At 39.2% G+C, this 16,005-nt stretch overlaps 1 protein-coding gene across 2 annotated transcripts in view; it reads left to right on the forward strand.

Annotated features, from left to right (window-relative positions):
• The window catches only part of NUP133 (nucleoporin 133), a 70,636-nt gene that overhangs the window by 46,923 nt on the left and 7,708 nt on the right, over positions 1-16,005 (forward strand). For both annotated transcript variants that reach the window (XM_003275156.4, XM_030812721.1), the window contains exons 17-23: positions 187-286; positions 831-1,082; positions 2,024-2,157; positions 4,926-5,084; positions 7,416-7,551; positions 12,614-12,732; positions 14,654-14,734. In XM_003275156.4, the coding sequence (XP_003275204.1) occupies positions 187-286; positions 831-1,082; positions 2,024-2,157; positions 4,926-5,084; positions 7,416-7,551; positions 12,614-12,732; positions 14,654-14,734 (981 nt within the window). The remainder of the gene's footprint in view (positions 1-186; positions 287-830; positions 1,083-2,023; positions 2,158-4,925; positions 5,085-7,415; positions 7,552-12,613; positions 12,733-14,653; positions 14,735-16,005) is intronic.

The raw sequence follows: 16,005 nt of genomic DNA on the forward strand, positions 1-16,005 counted from the left end.
ATGTTGTCAGGCTAGGAGCAATCCTCCTACCTCAGCCTCCCAAAGCACTGGGATTACAGGTGTGAGCCAACGTTCCTGGCCCCTGAGTATTTTTTCTTACTAATTTACTTCGCTGTCTTAAATTATCTTCAGAAATACTGTGATCCTCACCTTTTGCATGTGATAACACATTAACTTTTTTTCCAGGATATGCTGCAGGCTGCTAGTCATTATCGCCAAAATAGAAACTCTTTGTATAGAAGAGAAGAATCACTAGAAAAAGAACCTGAATATGTTCCATGGACGGGTAATATACTGATTTATTAGCAGTTGTTCGAAACATATTTCTAATGACCCATCATTTTTAGAAATTGTGTTATTCCCCTAGTATAGGTTTGTAAGTGAAATGAAAAAGTGCCATCTCCAAAATGAGCAGCTCTTGTCAAAATCACTTTATTCTTCCCTTGCTCTTATTTATCGATCTCTCTATAATTTATGTATTCAACTGGTACTTATGCATTTACTAGGTTTTAGTTCAAATAGTTATTCATAGAAGCAGTCCTGGCCCTGGAGGTATGGACTGTATTTTGTGTTGATTTCATACAAGAAAGTAAGTGGAGTAGCATTAAAGGAATTTAGAAGGAAGAAGAATCATGTTTACCTGGCTTTGCTGAGGAAATCTCCTTGGACAAGATGGGGTTCAGGCAGGGCATTGACAGGTATCACCTGAATCCCTGTTCAATTTAATTTTCCAGCAGTGATGAAGAGGCATAATTTTTATGCTATTAGTCTTTCCTTTAGCCATCACTAGAGCCCTTACTTTAACCATATTATTTTGTGTAATTTCACAGCAACGAGTGGTCCTGGTGGCATCCGAACGGTAATAATACGCCAGCATGAGATTGTCCTGAAGGTGGTTTATCCACAGGCAGACAGCAACCTCCGCAACATCGTGACCGAGCAGCTGGTAGCCCTGATCGATTGCTTCCTGGATGGTTATGTTTCTCAGCTGAAGTCTGTGGATAAATCCAGTAATCAGGAAAGATACGACAATCTGGAGATGGAATACCTACAGAAAAGATCAGATCTCTTATCTCCTCTTCGTAAGTTCATGATACTTGGCAAGAGTTTTAAATTTGCTGAATGGATGAAAGGGTTGAATAGTTAATGCAGTGTATTCAGTGTAGTAGTGTTAATCCAACTGTAATAAAGAACTTAAAGCAAATATGCACAGCTTTCTGTGCTCATTTATTCAACTTTTTTCCCACTACTATCTAGGTATAAGTACCATAGATGATACTGAAGATAATTAATAAATACATAAATAAACAACATGTGGAGACTACCCTTAAAGAGCTTGGCATCACAGACCTTTACGTGAATAACTGGATTGCAAAGTAGAGCCTGGTGAGGGCTGCTTGAGGGATACAGATAAGATAGTATGGCTGTTCGGCCAAGGACACATGATACTCCAGGCTAGGATTGGGAAGAGTTTGCTTTACTCTTACACGAAGGAAGAGAATAGCGTTTTCGGGAGGCAGTGATGAAACAAGGGTCTGAATTTGCATCTTTTTTTGTTGAGACAGAGTGTCACTCTCTCGCCCAGGCTATAGTGCAGTGGTATAATCTCAGCTCACTGCAACCTCTGCCTCCGGGGTTCAAACAATTCTCCTGCCTCAGCCTCCCAAGTAGCTGGGATTACAGGCGTGTGCCACAACTGGCTAATTTTGTATTTTTGTTAGGGATGGGGTTTCGCCATGTTGGCTAGACTGGTCTCGAACTCCTAGCCTCAGGTGATCCACCCGCCTCAGCCTCCCAAAGTGCTGGGATTGCAGGTGTGAGCCACTGCACCTGGCCTGAATTTGCATCTTTAAGGAATTGATGTGAATTGTGAAACTAAGTGCCAGTAAGTGGGAAGGTTTCCATTCCATTAATGATTGTTGGTTTATAATAGGAATAAAGATAAAATTTCAAGTAACATTTTTTATTACAGATTTTAAGTTTTGCTAACAGGATTTTTTCCCATCTGTTCTCATTTCCACAGTTACACTAGGCCAGTACCTGTGGGCTGCTTCTCTCGCAGAGAAATACTGTGACTTTGATATATTGGTACAAATGTGTGAGCAGACTGACAACCAGAGCCGACTCCAGCGCTACATGACCCAGTTTGCTGATCAGGTGATGAGTGTTGGGTGTGTGGCCACTGAGTCCTTTAGTTGCCTTTTCTTAAAATGGCTTTGCCATTTCAAATCTGTAATCAGGGCTTTTGGAAGATGATAACGATCTTTTTGTAGTTAACTTTGATGAGATAATTTGTATGTTGCGTTTCTTTGTAAATTTTGTCCAGTAGCGAGATCACAGTTCACGACAGCGTCAACCTCCTGGGTCCAATCACTTCTCCCACCTCACCCCCTCCCACACCTCCTGCCTTCCAGTAGATGGGACCACAGGAGCTCGCCACCATGCGTGGCTAATTTTGTTCATTTTTCAGTAGAGACAAAGTCTCGCTATGTTGTCCAGGCTGGTCTCAAACTCCTGGGCTCAAGCGATCCTCCTGCTTCAGCCTCCCAAAGTGCTGGGATAACAGGCATGAGCCATCTGCCTGACCACACAATTCTTTATATATAAATATTACTGAAAGATTCTTTGACTTTTGGAAAATATAACTTTCATTTCTGTTTATATATTTTCTAGTTATTATAAAAGTACTTAGGTACATGAATATTGGTAAAGTTCTTAAAAATTGGATAGAAGATACTCGGGAGCATAGAACACTACTTTAAGAGAGCTTAGCTTTACAAATACACCTAACATTCTCATTTTCCTTGAGGGATATTATGCTTCCTGTTTAAAAAACAAAATCCCCAGCCAGCCTCAGTGGCTCATGCTGTAATCCCAGCACTTTGAGAGGCCAAGGCGGTAGGATCACTTGAGGCCAGGAGTTTGAGGCCAGCCTGGGCAACATAGTGAGACCCTGCCTTTACAAAAAAAAATTTTTTTTAAACATGCCACCACACGCCCATGGCCACATTTATTCAGGAGGCTAAGGTGGCAGGATCATTTGAGCCCAGGAGGTCAAGGCCAGTGAGCCAAGATTGTGCCACTACACTACAGCTAGGTGACAGAGGAAAACCCTATCTTTAAAAAAAAAAAAAAGTTTCCATTGTGACACTATCTTAAGTGAATTTAAAGTTGTTTCTTAAAGCCAGTCTATTCAGTCAGTTGATTACTATGAAAAGCTTATTTTTTATTACTGTAAAGGTGATATTGTATAAAATTTAGAAAACCACTTTTATAAACACAAAAGATAAAAAACTCAAAATGCCACCACCCAGAGAGAACCTTTTAAACATTTGGTTTATAGTTTCAGTCTTTCCACTCTGTGTTATAGACAAACATGTTTTGTCAACTGCTTTTTTCACTTGATACACTGCAAACATTTGTTCATGTCATTAAATATTCTACAGCGGCATTTTTAATGGTATTATAGTATTTCACTGACTGGGTATGACTTACTTGATCAAAGATCAGTTGTTGGGCTGGGCAAGGTGGCTCACGCCTGTAATCCCAGCACTTTGGGAGGCCGAGGTGGGCAGATCACCTGAGGTCAGGAGTTCGAGACCAGCCTGGCCAACATGGCAAAACCCCATCTCTCCTAAAAATACAAAAATTAGCCAGTCATGGTGGCGTGTGCCTGTAATTCCATCTGTTCTGGAGGTTGAGGCAGGAGAATCGCTTGAACCCAGAAGGAGGAGGTTGCAGTGAGCCAAGATCGTGCCACTGCACTCCAGGCTGGGCAACAGAGCAAGACTCCATCTCAAGAAAAAAAAAAAAAAGTCAGTTGTTGGACATGGCTTATTTAGTATTTCAAAACATTGCTAAATAAATATTTTTTGCACTGATCATGATTTTAAAATTATTTTTATGGATTTTCTCTTCATGCATTTTTGCATTTTTTCTTATATTTTCTTTAACGTGTTTAAATGTTAAAGTCCCTTTGTGCTTACTCTGATCATCTTTGAGTCTGTTTATGTTGCCTGCTTTTATGTTGCTTGAATCATAGTTTTCTGCTTCTTGTATCTGGTAATTTTTAAATTGTATTTTAGACATTGTATGTTTTTAAACTCCATAGTATGGAAATCAATGTTACTTGTGCCCTTGTGGATTTTCCTTTTTCTCTGTTAGGCGATTTAGAGGAGAGGAAGATGACTCAGTTCATTAGGAATAGAAGTGGCCCAGGACTCGGTCTCAGCTTTTGTAATATTCATTTCATTTCTGGTGTCAGAAGTCTTTCATGGCAGGATCCCTGCTTTAGGGGAAGTATCTCTTAAACACTGTGAGACTGTAGGACGTCTTGGTCTTCCTCTCCAGCTCAGCCTCTACACCACCCCAACACTCCACAAACAGCCAGTGGGGAAAACTGTCTGGGCATTTGGGCCTCTCTAGATTTTGATGTATCATACCAGGCCATGTGGCCAGCTGGCGCAGAATTCTGGAATGTTACAGTCTCAGTGCCGTCCCACAGAGCTTTCTGTGATAATGGAGCTGTTGAAATGCGCTGTCCAAATGGGAGCCACTGGCCACATGGGGCTACTGAGCACTTGAAATGTGGCTAATGTACCTAAGGAACTGAATTTTAAATTTCAGTCTAATTTTTTATTTAAGTTAAACAGCTACATATGGCCAGTTGCTACCATATTGGCCAGTGCACATCTAGATTCTGCCATTAATCTTGGCAGTGATATTGAGCAAGATGCCCTGTCTGAATCAGAATGTACACATTTGTCAAATGAGATGATTGAATTAAGTGATCCTACAGTATAGGAAATTATTGTTTAGAACAGGTTTTCTGTTTTAGAGGCCTTTAGAACAAAGTTATGTTTTATTATCAGAAATGTATTTTTTTTAAACTATTATGAATGAATTCTATGTTCTGTTATTTGTAGAATTTTTCAGACTTTCTCTTCCGTTGGTATCTGGAGAAAGGAAAGCGAGGCAAATTATTATCTCAGCCCATTTCTCAGCATGGACAGTTGGCAAATTTTTTGCAAGCTCATGAACATCTCAGCTGGTTACATGAAATTAATAGTCAAGAATTAGAAAAGGTAAGAAGGATTTTTCTATGGAGCAGATGTGTGCAATTTATTTAGGTCGTTTTAATTAGTTTTGTTTTTAGTAATTAAAATACTGTTTACTGTCATACACCTGAGGAGGGGTTACTATCCAAAATATATAAGGGAGCTGGGCATGGTGGCTTATACCTGTAATCCCTCCCAGTACTTTGGGAGGCCGAGGCAGGTGGATCTCTTGAGTGCAGCAGTTCAAGACCAGCCTAGGAAACATAAATAACAAAAACATTAGCCAGGTGTGGTGACACACACCTGTAGTTCCAGCTACTTGGGAGGCTGAGGCAGGAGGATCACTTGAGCTCTGGAGGTTGAGGCTGCAGTGAGCTCAGATTGCACCACTGCACTCCAGCCTAGGCGACAGAGTGAGGCCTTGTCTCAAAATAAATGAATGAATGAATGGCAAAAGACCTGAATAGACATTTATCAAAAGAAGACATGCAGATGACCAATAGATGTGTGAAAAAAATGTTCTGCATCACTCATCATTAGGGAAATGCAGATTTATACCACAATGAGACATCACCTTACATTTGTTCAAATGGCTGTTATCAAAAAGGTGAAGGTAACAAGTGCTGGAGAAGACATGGAGAAAAGGGAACCCTGATGCACTCTTGGTGGGAATGTAAGTTAGTACAACCATTATGGGAAACTGTATGGAGGTTCCTGAAAAAGTTAAAAATAGAAATACCATATGATCTGGCAATCCCACTTGTGAGTATATATCCAGAGGAGTTAAAGTCAGTATGTTGAGAAGATACCTGCACCCCCATGTTCATTGCAGCATTTTCACAATAGCCAAGTTATGGAATCCACCTAAGTGTCCATCAATCAGTGTAAATGATAAAGAAGATGTTGTATATAGAATACACAGTGCGGTAATAGCCTTAAGAAAGAAGGAAATTCTCTCATTTGCAACAACATTGATGAAGTTGGAGAACATTACACTAAACCAAATAAGCCAGACACAGACTAATAACTCATATGTGGAATCTAAAACAATTGAACTCATGGAAGCAGAAGAATGGTGGCTGTCAGAAGGGTGAGGGGATGTTATACGCACGCACACACACACACATACACACATATATACATACATATAAGGAACTCAGCTCAATTGCAAGAAGACAACCCAATTTAAAAATGGGGAAATGGGCCGGAGAAGTTGGTCAAAGTGTACAAGTTTCTGTTAGGAGGAAGAAGATTATTTTTATTTTTATTTTTGTTTTTTTAGAGACAGGGTCTCACTGTGTTGCCCAGGCTGGTCTTGAATTCCTGGGCTCAAGCAATCCACCCACATCAGCCACCCAACGTGCTGGGATTCCGGGCATGAGCCACTGCACCCAGCCAGGAACATTTTTTATATACATTGCACAGTATGGTGGCTAAAGTTAATAGTGTATTGTACATTTTAGAATTTCCAAGAGAACAAATTTGAAATGTTCTCACCACAATGATAGGTATTTGGGGTGATGGGCATGTTAATTAGCTTGATTTAATCATTCCACATCACATACATATAACATTACTCTGTATCCATAAATATATACAATTATTTCATCAGTATACAATAATAATTTTTTTAAATTTAAAAGCATTTCTTATAGATTATTTAGAATGTGTACTCCTATTTTCTCACATAATTTGCATAAAACATTCTTAATTTGTGATGGTATTGCCATTACTTCTAATATCTCAATAAAAATATGTAGTCTAGGCTGGGTGCCTGTGGCTCAGCCTGTAATCCCAGCTACTCAGGAGCCTGAGGCAGGAGAATCACTTGAACCCGGGAGGCGGAGGTTGAGTGAGCTGAGACTATATCACTGCACTCCAGCCTGGGTGACAAAGCGAGGCTCTCTCTTAAAAAAAAAAAAAAAAAAAAAAAAAATGTACTGCATCATGATTTGACATCACATTAAAATCACAAAAATTTTAATGATGTGTCTGTAACAGTCATTGGCCTTTTTGCAATGAGTATATTGTTGTAATAAATATTCAAATTATGAGTAAAAACATACAAATTAATTTTAAAATTTGTTCTTGACAGGATGTTCAGGTGAATATGTAATTGTTTTAGAGCAAATGTTTTGTGCATGTCTCTTTTCCCAATATTTAGTGAGGATGCTTGATATTTTGCTATGTAATTACTCTCAATATTACGGTACTGCTCAGTTTTTAGGTTTGCTAAATGTTGACTTTTCATTCATTGATATGGCTTAGGGGAGAAAAACAAGTTTGGGGTTTACTTACCTTTGTTTCAGCTTGAATTGGTACTCAGTATCTTAAGGTGGTTTGCATATTTTATTGTAGGCTCATGCAACACTTCTGGGTTTGGCAAATATGGAAACTCGTTACTTTGCAAAGAAGAAAACCCTTCTTGGCTTGAGTAAATTGGCTGCATTAGCTTCAGACTTTTCAGAGGATATACTGCAAGAAAAAATTGAAGGTGAAAGAATTTGAGCAAAAAGATTTACAAATTGGTCATGCCATCAATTAACTCATGATGTGTTTCTGTCATCAGTTAGCAGGATCTATCTCTTAGAAATAGGACCTGTCTCTAAGAGGAATGCATTTAGTTAATGTCCATGTGTAGTTACTCAATTATATACTTGGAATTTTTTTAGAGAAAAGTAATTTGTATTTTAAATAAGAATTCCTAAAGAATAGATTCAAATGATTTTGAATGGAGAGGTCTGATTATGTACCCTTAGTGATGCATATTCCAAGGGCAAAAAGAACTACAAAGCAATCTTGACCTTTACACAGTGGATTTGTTGTAGGTAGTGTGGTATAGGTGCAATAATTCTGAACTATTTTGTGTGTATTGTAGATGAAAACAATTACATATAGTACAGTTGACCCTCCATATTTTTGGATTCCACATCTGCAGATTCGACCAAACATCAAAAATATTTGGGGAAAAAAAGAATTAAAAATAATTCAACGACAATTAAAATTACAACAGAATTAAACAAAAAAAACAACAAAAATAATGCAAAATTAAAATAATGCAAATTTTAAAAAACCAATACAATATAACAGCTATTTACTTAGCATTTACATTGTATTAGGTATTATAATCTAGAGGTGATTTAAAGTATATGGGAGAATGTACATGGGTTATGTGCAAGTAACTACCGTTTTTATATAAGGGAGTTGAGCTTTTTGGTATTCCCATGGGTCCTAGAACCAGTTGTCAGCGGATACTGAGGCCTGATGGTATTATTTTTTAGAACCAAGCAGAGAGGAGATACAAATATAGAAAGACAGTGAAGAAAAACTCTGTATTACTGAATTTGAATTGGAAATACCAGATAGAATCTGATTTTTAAAAACAATATATTTTCGGCCGGGCGCGGTGGCTCACGCCTGTAATCCCAGCACTTTGGGATGCCGAGCCAGGCAGATCACAAAGTCAGGAGATCGAGACCATCCTGGCTAACACGGTGAAACCCCGTCTCTACTAAAAATACAAAAAATTAGCCGGGCGTGGTGGTGGGCGCCTGTAGTCCCAGCTACTCGGGAGGCTAAGGCAGGAGAATGGTGTGAGCCCAGGAGGCAGAGCTTGCAGTGAGCCGAGATCACGCCACTGCACTCCAGCCTGGGCGACAGAGCGAGACTCCGTCTCAAAAAAAAAAAAAAAACAGTATATTTTCTTGTTTGAGATGATGATATGCTAATTACCCTGTGATCATTACACAATGTATACATGTATTGAAGCATCACATTGTACCCCATAAATATGTATAATTATTATGCATCAATTAAAAAAATACATCAGCTGGGTGTGGTGGCTCACGCCTATAATCCCAGCACTTTGGGAGGCTGACATGGGAGGATTGCTTGAGCCCAGGAGATCATCAAGCCAGCCTAGACAACTTAGTGAGAACCTGTCTCTACAAAAAATTTAAAACTTAGCCAGGTGTGGTGGTGTGTGCCTGTAGTCCCAGCTACTGGGGAGGCTGAGGTGAGAGGATCACTTGAGCCCAGGAGGTCGAGGTGGCAGTGAGATGTGATTGTGCCACTGCCCTCCAGCTGGGGCAACAGAGCAAAACCCTGCCTCAGAAAAAAAAAAAAAAAGTCTCTCTCTATATATATGTAGATAGATAGATATAGATAATAAAATGTGTGTGTGTATATATAAAATTGTGTATATATATATACACACACAATACATATATATACATTTTATCTATACACACACATACACACACATACATATTTCTTGTTTCTTTGCAGTGACACCCCAGTAGCATGAGTATACGTGGTTCCATATGTTGGTTTCTGACTACCATTTTCCAGTAAAAGAAGTGAGGGCTTATTGAAGAAATCTTGGAGTCTTATTGGGCCACAAAGCAAGGTTAGAGATATTAAAATAATACAAGAGCCTTGAACAGCTCCCACTGTTCAAGTTTGGGGACTATTTGAACATCAAAAGATTGGTAGTAAAGGGTATATTCCACAGTTTGTAAAACAAAAAAATTCACAAGTCTACAGTGATTTTCAAAAAGGGAGAGGGTCAGTGAAATGCTTCTTTACAGGAGAACGCCAACTAATAAATGTGGAAAGAATGACAGAAGTCACTATTACAACCACAGCGAATAACTGGTCACCAAAGGATGCTGAGACCATTGAGTTGAGGGGCTAGGGAAACAAGATATTCCCATGTTTTTGGAGTATCAGTAGACAGATCTAATAGACCCTGTCATCAACCACAAAACAAACCACATTGCATACTCCTGAAGCAATGTACTACCATCACATGTGTCCTGTTCTTGCCAAAATGTTCACCGTGATTCTAATTACAAGAGACCAATCAAACATAACCTGCTGGTGGGACATTGTATAATATAGTTGCCCTAGACTCTTCAAAAACTTTACCAACTTGAAAGACAAAGACAGACTGTTTTAGATGAAAAGAACCTAAGAGCCATGACACATAAGCAAATGCAGGGCAAGATTCTTGATCCTGAATCACCCTCAAAATAACCATAACAGTTAAGGTGAATGCTTTGGAAACAAGTGGGAAAGTTTGAAAATACTTAATATTAGATGATATAACTGTATTGATGTTAAATTATGTAAGCCTGATAATCGTATTGTGGTTGAGTGTCCTTGTTTTTAGGAGATACATGCTGAGTATTTAGAAATGAAATGTCGTGATGTCTGCAACCTTCATATGCTGAAAAAAAATTACCTGTATACATAGAGAAAACAAAAGGGACAGAGTGTCAGCAACAGATGGCTCTAGCTGGAGGATATAAAGTGCACATTGGCATTTTAAAATTTTTTCTGTAGATTTGGACTTTTTCTGTTTTTTATTTTTATTTTTTTTTTTTTTATTTATTTATTTATTTATTTATTTATTTATTTATTTATTTATTTTCTTTGAGACAGGGTCTCACTCTGTTGCCCAGGCTGGAGCACAGTGGCACAATCATGGCTCACTGCAGCCTCGAACTCCTGGACTCAGGTGATGCTCTTGCTTCAGCCTCCCCAGTAGCTGGGACTACAGGTGCATGCTCCCATGCCCGGCTAATTTTTGTATTTTTTTGTAGAGACGGGGTTTCACCATGTGTATCCAGGCTGGTCTCAAACTTCTGGGCTCAAGCAGCGTGCCCACCTCGGCCTCCAAAGTGCTGGGATTATAGACGTGAGCCACCACACCCAGCCTAGAATTTTTCAAAATAAAAATTGGAGTGGGGAATCTCAGCTATGTGGTTTGGATCAAGTATATGCAGATATGGATATCTGGTTATGTGGCTTATCCACAGAGTCCAGCCTAAGATCTGGTTTTAAATTATACTGCTGTCATTTTTTTCCTTTTGAGGGAGTGGATATAGCAGAAAGAATCAGGATTTCAAATATTTTCTCCAGAACTTACTAGCTTTGTGACCTTGGATAGTTGATTTATGTTCCTTTGCCTCAGTTTGTTCATCTATAACAAGGGTAGTTGTAAGGATTGAGGACACTGTCTTGAGAAAAATGGCTTGAATATATTAAGTACTCAATAAATTATAGGTATTAGCCCCTTTTATTAAAATTATTTTATACTGTTTGGGATAATCCTCCTTCAATCTTTTTAATTTTTGCATTAGTAGCACCTGTTCTAAAAAACATGTGTTTATATTCTATAGGACTGGCTGATAGTCTAAGAAGGGAAGCCATATTTTAGCCTGGCCACCAGAGATAGATCATGTCAATCAAAGTATTTTAACACAAGGCTTTCCTATTTCTTCTTTCTGCCTGCTTTGCATTTGATCACTTCTTAGCTTTTATTTCTTAACACAATGGGAACATTTGCAGGTCTCAGTGATTCTACAGACTGTTAGCACAATGTATCTAATCGGAGGCGATAGGCTTTTTAAAAATAACTCTTCTGGTAGTTAAATAATTCCTCATGGAATATGCTCCCAAGAAGCATAGGAAAGTCGTGACATTACAAGAAGTGGAATTGCTTGATATGCACCACAGATTGAGGTCTGCAGTTTTGGTTACCCCCATTTCAATATAAATTAGTCTAGCTTAATGACCATTGTTAAAAAAAAATGGAAATTTGTGAAGCTGGCAGCAGCAGTTAAGCTTTTGGGGAGTCAAAAGTTACCCTCCCAGCACTTTGGGAGGCTAGTACAGGAGGATCGGCCGGGCGCGGTGGCTCACGCCTGTAATCCCAGCACTTTGGGAGGCTGAGGCGGGCGGATCACAAGGTCAGGAGATCGAGACCATCCTGGCTAACATGGTGAAACCCTGTCTCTACTAAAAAAATAGAAAAAATTAGCCGGGCGTGGTGGTGAGTGCCTGTAGTCCCAGCTACTCGGGAGGCTGAGGTAGGAGAATGGCATGAACCTGGGAGGCGGAGCTTGCAGTGAGCTGAGATGGTGCCACTGCACTCCAGCCTGGGTGACAGAGCGAGACTCTGTCTCAAAAAAAAAAAATAAATAAATAAATAAATAAATAAATAAAAATAGAACAGGAGGATCGATCACTCAAGCCCAAGAGTTTGAGACCAGCCTGGGCAGCATAGCAAGACCCTATCTCTTTAAAAAGTTATGCTGGGATTTTTGACAGCACGGGAGCTTAGTGGCCCATCCCCCTTGTTATTCAAGGGCCAACTATATACTATAAATTCTAGTGGGAAAAATTTTACTGAATTATAAAATATGATTGAGAGATCTCCACACTTAGGAAGCTTATACTTCATGAAATAGCTATCTGCTTTCCAACTTCTTCAAGCAGTAGAACGTATTTCCTTACCTGTTCTCTCCCCTCCTATTTCTCGTTGCTGCGATAATTCGTAGGACTTTGATCAAACCATGGATATGTTGTAAACAAAACCGGCAATCAAGAATAAGAATTAAAAGCATTCTAAGATCATTGAATAATGATAGGATTACCTCTGGAGCTATTTTTTTCTTTTAAAATTCAGATTTGTTTTATGACAGCAAAAATGAGAGCAAAAGTCAAAGTTCATCATATTCTCTTTCCCTCTCTCTCATCTTGAATACTAGAAATGGCTGAGCAGGAGCGCTTTCTACTGCATCAGGAGACCCTACCTGAACAGCTGCTGGCGGAGAAACAGCTAAATCTCAGTGCCATGCCGGTATTGACTGCACCACAACTCATTGGTGTATGTGCTTTTCAAATCCTTAACACTATTTCTTAAACTCAAAACATTGTTGGTGTTTGTTGGGCCATGTAGTATAGTTCCTAAGAGGAATTATCGTTCTACTTCCTACCTTCCAGAAAACTCCCCTAGAAAAACGTTGTTGGAAGCTGCTTGGGAACAGAAAGCTAATTAGAGAAAAATTAATCAGCATCTGCCTCCCCATACACCTCCACCTAAAGGTGCTTTATCTAGGTGACCAGGAGAAATTACTTAATATTTTGCTTTTCTAGTATAGGACAAATAAGTACCATGAGATAACTTTATTTCCCCCACAAAATTACTTTTCAAGCTCTTCTGTAAGAAAAAATGGGTTAAGGAACTCAGTTTACATGGTCTAGCAGCACTGTCCTTACCCCTTTCCTCTGCAACCCAACACATCCCCGAGGGCACAGCCGGAATACGGGCGCTGCAGCCTAGAGAAGAAGCATCTCTTTGCCAGAGTGATGTAGGATCACCTTAAATGTGTCCTATTTATATGAAAAAGCAAACAATTAAAAAACATTAGCATTTTAGCCATTATTAATAACAGATTTCCTGTTGTAACTGAATTTACAACAGCCTCTCCTGATAGAATATATATATTTGATTTAGAAATGTAAGATACTATCTATTGTAACTTACTAGTATGTGTCACTAAGAAAAAAGTAGTGCCAATTTTACTCTGATACATCATTAATTTTAATACCACAGTCCAATTTCAGAGCTGGTGGAGTAAAAAGGATGTTCAAGAGCAACGAAATAAAGTATTGTCTTTTGAGTGCTGTAAGACAATGAACACAAGCAGATAGCTTTTTCTCTGAAATGGTCTGAGTATTGTTGCTATTAAAGGATTATACATACAATTTTTAAAAAATGAAATTAGTTATAGTTTTTGGGAAAGGAAGATGGGAAAAATTCAAATTGATATTTTTAATAAGGCAAGTATTTTTCTGACCATAAAAATTACAGGAAATTTGAAGAATACAGAAATGAATTTGCAGTCAGCTGTAATCTCACCAGGGATAAGTGTTGGTAACATGTTGATGTGTTTTTTTTATTTTTTAGGTAAATATAGATCAACTACATACTTTATTGTAGGTCTCAATTTTTTTTTTAAAGACAAGGTCTTGGTGTCACTCAGGCTGTCAGGCTGGAGTACAGTGACCCTGTCATAGCTCACTGCAGCCTTGACCTCCCATGCTCAGGTGACGCTCCCACCTCAGCCTCTGGAGTAGCTGAGACCACAGATGTGCACCACCATACCCAGCTAATTTTTATACTTTTTGTAGAGACGAGGTTTCGCCATGTTGCCCAGGCTGGTCTCAAACTCCTGTTCTCAAGGAATCTGCCTGCCTCGGCCTCCCAAAGAGCTGGGATTATAGACATGAGCCACTGTGCCGTGCCTAAAATATGCATTTTTTTAAAAGACAGTTTATTTTAAGGTAGATACAATACAGTTTCCAAATATGAGACTATTTTTACTATAAAAATACAACTGGCCAGGCACAGTGGCTCATGCCTAAAATCCCAGCTCTTTGGGAGGCCAAGGCAGGCAGATCACTTGAAGTCAGGAGTTTGAGACCAGCCTGGCCAACAGGGTGAAACCTTCTCTACTAAAATTATAAAAATTAGCCAGGTGCGGTGATGGATTCCTGTAATCCCAGCTACTCAGGAGGCTGAGGCAGGAGAATCACTTGAACCTGGGAGGCAGAAGTTTCAGTGAGCTGAGATCGTGCCACTGCAATCCAGCCTGGGTGACAGAGCAAGACTTTGTCTCAAAAAAAACAAAAAACAAAAAAACTACAACTTGCTTACAAGACATAATGACTTCTTTTCTCCATAAATGTCTCTAGTATTAGTTACATGACTGTATAATCTTCTACCTTATTTTAACTTGTCATAGCTATATATCTGTGAAGAAAATAGAAGAGCTAATGAATATGATTTCAAGAAAGCTTTGGACTTGCTGGAATATATTGATGAGGTAAGTAAAATCGCTTGAGATGATCTCAGGCAACTGAATACATATATGAAAAGAGGGAGATGTCTCTTTTAGTCAATCATGAAAATGAATTAAGCAAAAAAGACTGTATCTGTGGTTCAACCACCTTTAATCCTTAGAATGTATACAACTCTTTAGAAAAGCTGTCAAGGTCAAGAGACTCCCTTTCGTGATAATTCTCACACATTCCTGGGTATCTTTTTTTGTGCACAAATAAATACTGCTTTTCAAAGTCCTGAAATATTTTTTTCTCTTTCATTTATTAAGTCATTAGTTTCTGAATCTAATATATGACTTTATCAATTTATTCTGACTGGGTGCAGTGGCTCACGCCTGCGATCCCAGCACTTTGGGAGGCCGAGGCAGACGGATCACCTGAGGTTGGGAGTTTGAGACCAGCCTGGCAAACATGGTGAAACTCCACCTCTACTAAAAATACAAAAAAAATACCAAAAAATAAAAAAAATTAGATGGGTGTGGTGGTGCATGCCTGTAATCCCAGCTACTTGGGAGGCTGAGGCATGAGAATCTCTTGAATCCAGGAGGCAGAGGTTGCAGTGAGCCAAGATCGCGCCACTGAACTCAAGCCTGGGCGACAGAGTGAGACTGTCAAAAAAAAAAAAGAAATATATATATATATATATATATATATATATATATATATTTAAAGACAAGGTCTTGATGTCACTCAGGCTGTCAGGCTGGAGTACAGTGACCCTGTCACAGCTCACTGCAGCCTTGACCTCCCAAGCTCAGGTGACCCTCCCACCTCAGCCTCTGGAGTAGCTGGGACTACAGGTGTGCACCACCGTACCCAGCTAATTTTTTATATATATATAAAATCTTCATAGTATTCATCCTAAGAGTAGCTGTTTGTTGTGTTTCAACAGGTTATAGTGAAAATTCTGTAGGATAAGTAGTTCTATTACCTGTCCATGCAATTGAAAGTAATTTGGTAGATTTTAAAAACGTAATATGTTGACTTTTACATTACCTTATTTTAAAATCTTACCCCTCTCAGGCCAGGCGAGGTGGCTCACACCTGTAATCCTAGCACTTTGGGAGGCCAAGGCGGGCAGATTGCCTGAGGTCAGGAGTTCAAGACCAGTCTGGCCAACATGGCAAAACCCCGTCTCTACTAAAAATCCAAAAATATTAGCTGGGCGTGGTGGCGTGCACCTGTAATCCCAGCTACTTGGGAGGCTGAGGTAGGGGAATTGCTTGAACCAGGGAGGCGGAGGTTGCCGTGAGCT

Source organism: Nomascus leucogenys, chromosome 5 (genome assembly GCF_006542625.1).
Source record: "Nomascus leucogenys isolate Asia chromosome 5, Asia_NLE_v1, whole genome shotgun sequence".
Classification (NCBI taxonomy): Eukaryota; Metazoa; Chordata; class Mammalia; order Primates; family Hylobatidae; genus Nomascus; species Nomascus leucogenys.